The sequence below is a fragment of the Mesocricetus auratus genome, unplaced genomic scaffold, assembly GCF_017639785.1.
Source record: "Mesocricetus auratus isolate SY011 unplaced genomic scaffold, BCM_Maur_2.0 Super-Scaffold_100008, whole genome shotgun sequence".
Lineage (NCBI taxonomy): Eukaryota > Metazoa > Chordata > Mammalia > Rodentia > Cricetidae > Mesocricetus > Mesocricetus auratus.
The window spans coordinates 28,443,275-28,450,247 of NW_024429192.1; the positions used below are offsets into that span (position 1 = coordinate 28,443,275).

The 6,973-nt window shown below is 44.5% G+C and overlaps 1 protein-coding gene across 3 annotated transcripts in view; it reads right to left on the reverse strand.

Moving 5' to 3' along the window:
• The window catches only part of Vgll3 (vestigial like family member 3), a 49,989-nt gene extending 43,407 nt beyond the window's left edge, over positions 1 to 6,582 (reverse strand). For 2 of the 3 annotated variants that reach the window (XM_021223818.2, XM_013126331.3), the window contains exon 1: positions 5,844 to 6,582. In XM_021223818.2, coding sequence (XP_021079477.1) covers positions 5,844 to 5,969 — 126 coding nt within the window. In that variant the 5' untranslated portion in view covers positions 5,970 to 6,582. The remainder of the gene's footprint in view (positions 1 to 5,843) is intronic. The other variant, XM_013126332.3, reaches the window with a different exon arrangement.
• Positions 6,583 to 6,973: the final 391 nt, after the last annotated feature.

Here is a 6,973-nt window from a genome sequence, read left to right on the forward strand (position 1 = left end):
AATTAGACTTGATTAGTCCACAGGTCTCATAATATATATTACACACACACACATATATATATATAATTAGAATATATATTCTAATCAGCAACATGTTGGAACTCTAGACACATTCACCCTTGTTTTGGCCACCTCTTCTGATTTTACTGGATGCTAGCCAAAACACAAAATCTTCAAAATTGGAAGCCTTATTTATTTCCAGCTGAGGGTCACCTAGCTCAACATCTAGGAATTAGCTATGGTGCTTCTTTTATCTGTAGCGACATAAACAAGAAAGGATGAATTCATCTTTGCAGCCCTTCTCCAACTCTCAAGGAAAAGTGATTTGGCATAAACAATGATGTAGATTGAAGAAGAAAAGACACCTGTTGAGTTTGGGTTAACTTCTCTTTCTGCTAATTTTGTGGAACGAGTGGAAAACAGTCGACTTTCCTCAGTTCAGACTACACTTGTAAATTACCGACATAAATTTAGAATCTACTGAACTATCTACAAATATGGCATTTATGAGTTGATATAACAACAGCTGTGTGGGTCTAGCAGTTCAAGGCACTTTCTGGGTCTGCCTAAATGAGTCGTTAGAGCACAAAACCAGCTGTTTAAAGAGGTTCATTTTGAAATACTCGGAGCCTTGCCCAAAATGACTCTTTGCTTGGTCTCATCTACTACAGAGTGCTAGTTTTTCAAATGAAAATCTTTAGAACCTCCTTCCAGAGACAATACAAAAAAAAACCCTCTGTTGCTGGTTGCATACATTCATACATTCTGAAGTTTAAAAACAAAGAAATCCACTGAAACAGGGTCTGTGGGGATGGGGCTGAGATCCAGCTCAGCAACATGTTTTGGAATGAACAGCCTTCTACCTGACAATTTGACTTCAGGACCTGCCCTAGGCATCACGTGCATAATTGCTTTTGTCTCTTGGGAAATTCTCTCTGCACAGATGGTCCAAAGGGGTTAGTTAAGTGTCTCACCTGCCATGCTGGAAAGAGACCTGCAGCAAAGGGGCAGGGCTTCCTCTCTGAACACCATCCCCCTTGATGGGAGTCCTTCCTGAACCACACCAAGCTTTTTGGAGAGTTTACCAAACGCTGGGGGAAGCGGTGCTTCTTGCACATTGGATACATGATTTTCTATTATATTTCTAGTGGTACCATTTCCTAGTGGTTGATTTCTAGCTGAATCCTCACTCTGTGAGACTCTAGATCTCAGTCCCACCCTCTCTGGTATCACTGTCATCATCTCCATTCTGAATCACTGGTCTGTCCACACTTTGGTTACTTTAACGCTTAACTGTTTCTGTCTCTGACTTCTTTTTGCTGGGAAGCTACCAGGAACATGAAACTCTGGACAACTTAAGCTCCTAAGGCTTTGCTGTCCAGTTAACCTGTGTATCATGGAATTACAGAGGCTGCTCTTTTTCAAAGGAGCCCTATATTAATCTTTACAAATATACTTAAGTCCTTGCTTGCAGTTACAAGAAAACTAAATCCTCAGCCTTAAATAATTTGACTTTGCAGTGAAGCTATTTATGTTAAAACTGAGTTCTTCCCTGTGAATGAATCTAACTCTATTTTTGATTACCAATAAAACTGAGGCACCTACACATGGTACTTAATGGCACTGGGTGCATTTTATTTCAAATTAACAAATGTTCATTTGCTAGGTAAGTACACAACTTCCAAAAAAGTGTGTAACACAGAGAGCAAGAGTCATTAGCACAATACAATGGTTTGCAAAAGAGATTTGGCATTTCTAAACTTTAAAAAGTACACTACCAAGGACTTGGAAAAAATATCAAGCTCCAAGGCCAAAGAATCTACTACATATTAATCTTCTTTACCCCACTCCCCGAAAAAACCAGTTGATGGGGTACTAAAGACAAAAATTAACCTGCTGTGTAACAAGGGGGAAATGCTTGGCAAAGCACATGATGTGGTAGATGGTTGTTACTCCAGGAAAAGAGGTCTGCTGTCCTGATTCTGCTACCAATGAGGACAGACATTTTAGCCAGGAATTCCAGCCCCATGGGCCTGAGTTTTCCCATCTATAATATGTTCCCCACCCTTTAGGGTTTTCCCATGTGAGAAACAGAATCTCAGAGTCATTTTGTTACTTAATCAAGGTAGCAGAAGACAGACAATGAGTGTGAAAAGCTCCTTATAAACGTTACTGGAGTTTTGCCTCTTCCACACCCCCCAAACAAACCTTTTTTCTTCTCTTTTTTTAAAAGAGATGGCCTGTGTGTATTATAACCCAGCTGTTATCCTTGAAGAAGAGAGAGTGAACATGTTCTAATTTACAGGAAGCTGAAAATGGCCACTAAAAATCTATATAGATGTAGAGATTCACCTACTGCTCTCTGTCATTTCATGTGAAAGCCTGACCTTTAGTGTATTCCTAATTTGCCATTCTTAATATGGGAGGGGAGTTAGACAACAGACTGCCTGCCTTTAAGATGAGAAGTCCACTGGGTATGTAGGGAATCTATGATTTCATATTGTTGCCTTCAATTTTTCCTGACACGTCTTTCGAAACTTTGTGCTGTTTCCTACTGTCACTGGTAGAATACAAGCACATTCCTTTCTGTTCACGTTCTGCAGTGTCATCAGCCTCAGACCATGTGCAGAGACTGAGTCAAGGCTTCTCCCAGGGAGAGATGGAGGAGGGCTGTCTGGAGGCTATGGGAGATGATGAGGCTGGGGACTAGGCTGCCCTGAATCTCTCACCCAAATTCCGTCTCTACGAAGTTCACTGGAAGACTGGAGCCCAGCACACAGTCTCTAGGAGTTAACTCCATGGATCATAAATTTACTCTGTAGACATTTGCAGATTAATTTGATTAGTTTAACTGGAGGAATACACTGTGGTGTAGTCACTGTGCACAGATTACTAGGCTTTTAAAACTCTCATCTGCTACCTACCTACACCTACCAAACGTTCAATCAAAACCTAAACTTAAAACTTTCCGGTGTAGAGGGAAAGCTGGTGGTACATACAGTTGGAAAACAAAGTTCTTTCATTTGTAATTTTCAGTGAGGGAAAGTGCACCCATGCTTAAGATCAATCATAATGAACTATTTTGATATACTGATTTATAAGAACTTCAGAAGAAAGTGTGTGTGTGTGTGTGTGTGTGTTAATGGTATACTGCTTGCCTAGAACATGTGAGAATCCACATTTGATACCCTTTTCTTCCAAAAAAAAGCAAAAAGTGAAGACACAAGAACTTTAGATCTCCAGTTTTGAGGAGAGATAACATCTAAGGGATACATTACTACAACTGCATGCAGAAACAGAACATTTCTATAGCCTGCCATCCAGCACTTACTGCATAGATAAATATTAAGACTTTTAGATTATACTGTCGTATTTTATGTTTCCTTTCATTTTTTTCCTCCTCAACAAATCAAATGTTTGGTTTGATTTTGTATTTGTTTTGTTTTAATTTGGGAATAGTTGTAGCCCTCATTATTGTCTCTCAAGCAAGATGCTATTAGGGGTCAAACCCCATGTACGGCGAAAACAACCTTCATGGAGAATAGTGATAAAACCTTATGGAATGCAAAAAAACAACCAAAATATGTATTCTCAGATGACTGCATTAGGGCCAAGCCAATATTAGTCCCACTTCACCCACGCACTGCATAGCCTAAAAATGTTGTCAGGCTGATAAGAATGTCCTGACTTACTCTTTCTTCCAATAGAAAAGATAGGTCACCAAAATAAACTGTGACAGTAAAAGAACAGGGGTGACACCGCTGACTTCCTTTAGTCTATCAGCCAATAATAGTCAAATAGTTTATTTACCAGAGAAAAAATATGAATATCAAATAAGCTACTTAGCCAGAGAAGTATGAAAGTTTCCAGGTACACCCTTCAAACTAAATTCTTCCAAACTCAGCCAACCATCTACTTAAAGGATATCTATACAAGTTCAGATTATAACAGAAGCTGGGCATTGTGTAACTTCTCAACACAGACAGTTTGTACTAACTTTGTGTCTCATTTTTAATTCATTTTGTTGATAGTTTTAACAAAAGAATGGAATTTGGGGTTGAAATTTAGGGATATCACAAAATAAGATAAAGTACTTTAGTGATGTTTAAGCTGTCTAATAAAGAGTTTGATTTTTTAAGCTGAAAGAGTATAATGCTGACCTCTACTATCGACTCCTATTTTAATGGAATTAATTCTATAATTATATAAGAGACATTAATCACAACTTCTACTATTCCTTGCTTTTTCAGAAGAGAAAGTTATCTCTCTGAATATTTAGAAACATCTCAGTCTGTTGCTCATCCACATTCCAACTGATAACTAAAGGCCTCTACAGTATCAGAGATGGAGCAAAGGATGCTTCATGAAGAACTGGGTGTTAGAAATAACCAAGATCTCTTTGCACTGCTTGAACCTACAATACTACTATTTTGGATATGACAAAGAAAATAGGAGTGGCCAAATTTTTTTCAATTGTCACCCTTGACTACAAAATAGAAAAGAATGTTTGCCCATCTCTCTCATCAAAAGTCACTTTGCTTTGAAATGGTAAAGTTGTCAAATATTAAAGTAAATAAATTAATACTAGCAAGAAATTGGGTTCTTCTGTCATATGTCCCGTTGGTCTTCATTAAGATGGGCTGTTTAACAGTGAATCCTGGATTTGTACCCTTTCAGAGTTAGCTGAATTTGACAGCCACTACATTCCAAACAGAGAGCAATCCTCTCTTTCCCAGTGAGTAGCCCTGTACTTCTAGAAAAGAGACAGAGGCAAAGGAAAAATAGGAATTCAAGGGTCAGATTCTTCCAAGGGCCAAACCATGAAGGTCAGAATAAAACGTACAGTTCCTAAGAAATGAAAACAAGGCAATAAATTGCATAAATCGTTATTTTCTAACTGTATCTAGCTGTCTTTTTAAGTTTCAATGAAGTCAGCCTACTCTATTCGCCATAGTCCAAAGACTCTGTTCCAGGACAGTCCCTTGCCACATGTGCGTTTTACGGTTTTTAATGTAGTGCTAACTAAATTTTGGTGCACTTGCTATGTGGCTACAGAGTAATACTCAAGGATCCCTAGTGTCAAGTTTTCCAGTGTCTACTCCTCCTTGTCATCCTCTAGATGCCAGGTCCTTATTACTGACATTTTCAATGTCTTGGCTGGGTGGGGCCCGGACATGCCGATACTCAAGGCTACCTCTGGGCTGAGAAACACAGACCTGCTGATGGACACCACCGACAAGCTCTGGGCTTCCTTAGAAACAGAAAATGAATGAAGAGCCTCTTGGGCTACCCGTCATCTGTATCACAGCCCCGGGGAGAAAGACAACGGAGAAGTTCTAGAAACACTGACTGCGTCTTCTATCAGACCAGAGTTCTCACCCTAAAAGTCCCAGAACGATAATTTCGTGAACTCGCTGTTCAGGTAACCTCTGCTACCTCAGTGAGAGGCACACCTTCTGGTCTAAATCCAGAAAACGCCGGAATACTCCACTTGCCCAAGGAAACAAAGTATTCGGGTAAAAAGTTTACTCACACAGTCCTAAGACAGATGCCTTTGGTGAGCTTCAGAGAACTGAGTCCTAAGGACCGGCGCAGCTAGGAGCAGCAGCCTCTGAGACCAGGTGACACAGCTCAAAGAAGCCCCCGGCCAGGTAAAGCCTCTCCGGGGATCGCAGCCCTGCCACCCGCCGTTCTGTCCCTCTATCTTTTTCTTTCTTGGCTCCCCGCAGTTCCCAGAGCATCCTCCGTGACTCGGGTCCCGGCGGGACAGGGCTGGAGCCCCACAACCGATACCGGGTGCCCCTCGTCCCCGCCCCCGGAAGGCTGCCCGGCCGGTGACTCACCTGCTGGCCAGGTTGGGGCGCCGGATGATAGCAGGCTGTGGGGCAGGTTGCAGCAGCCACGGGGTTGGGCAGATACTGGGGCGCTCCATACGGCTGGGGGTGATACATCACCTCCGCACAACTCATGGCAGCGGGGCCAGCGGCGGCCCCGGAGTCGCCGCCGTTCTACGCGCTGGCGCGAGGGGCGCCACCGCCACCGCCGCCGCAGCTGCTGTCCGCGTCGCTGCTCCTGCTGCTACTGCGGCGAAGGCGGGTCCTCGGCGGCCTCGGGCTCCACGCCGGGAGCGAGCTCGGGAGGGGTTGGCAATCAGCGGCGGCCCATGCGCGGGCACCTTCATTTTCAGCCCCTCCGGGTGCCCCCTCCGCTCGCGCTTATATAGCGACGGGACGACGCTGCCCCCCGCCCTGCCGCAGGAGCATGACAGCGTTGGGCTCAGTCTGGGGCGGCGGCACCCGTGGCAGCAGCATATACCGCAGCGCCAGTTGCAGCCGCGGCAGCAGCGGAGTCCCCGATCCAGCTGCCCCAGCAGCGGGGCGATGCTTTGCATACACACAATGCACGCCCGGGGCTCGTCCTATCACCAGCGCCGGCGACTGGGCGAGGACCGAGAGGCGGGGGCAGGGGAGCCCGGAATGTGGGGAGGCGGGGAGCTTCCCTCCCTAGCTCTCCCGAGCAGTTTATCTGCAAAGTTCCACCAACTCCAGGACTCAGCGGGCGCGTCGCCCAGCAGGGGGACCCTGGGGAGGGCGGCTGCGGATTGGAGCGAAGTTTGCAGCCCTCTCCGCCTCCGGGCTAGGGATGATGGTGGGAGGAGATTGGAATGCGAGAGGCTCCGCGCCCACAGAACCCCGCGGGTCCCCACCCAGTCTCGGTCACCTGGCCTCTGGGCCAGGGTTGCCCAAGTCCTAGGAGTTTTTTCTCAGAGCATCAACTCCGACAAAGGTTGAACAAGATCAAAGGAAGTCCAAGAGAGTTATGAAACAGGTCATGGTTAAAATACAGAATTACTTCCAACATTAAAAAGAAACCAAAGTGAAAGTTGCCTTGAGTGCCCACAGTTCCCTTGCAGCATCTTCACTGGAAAGACACATCTTGGTGACTTGTCATCCTGGAAGGATGCATGTCCTTT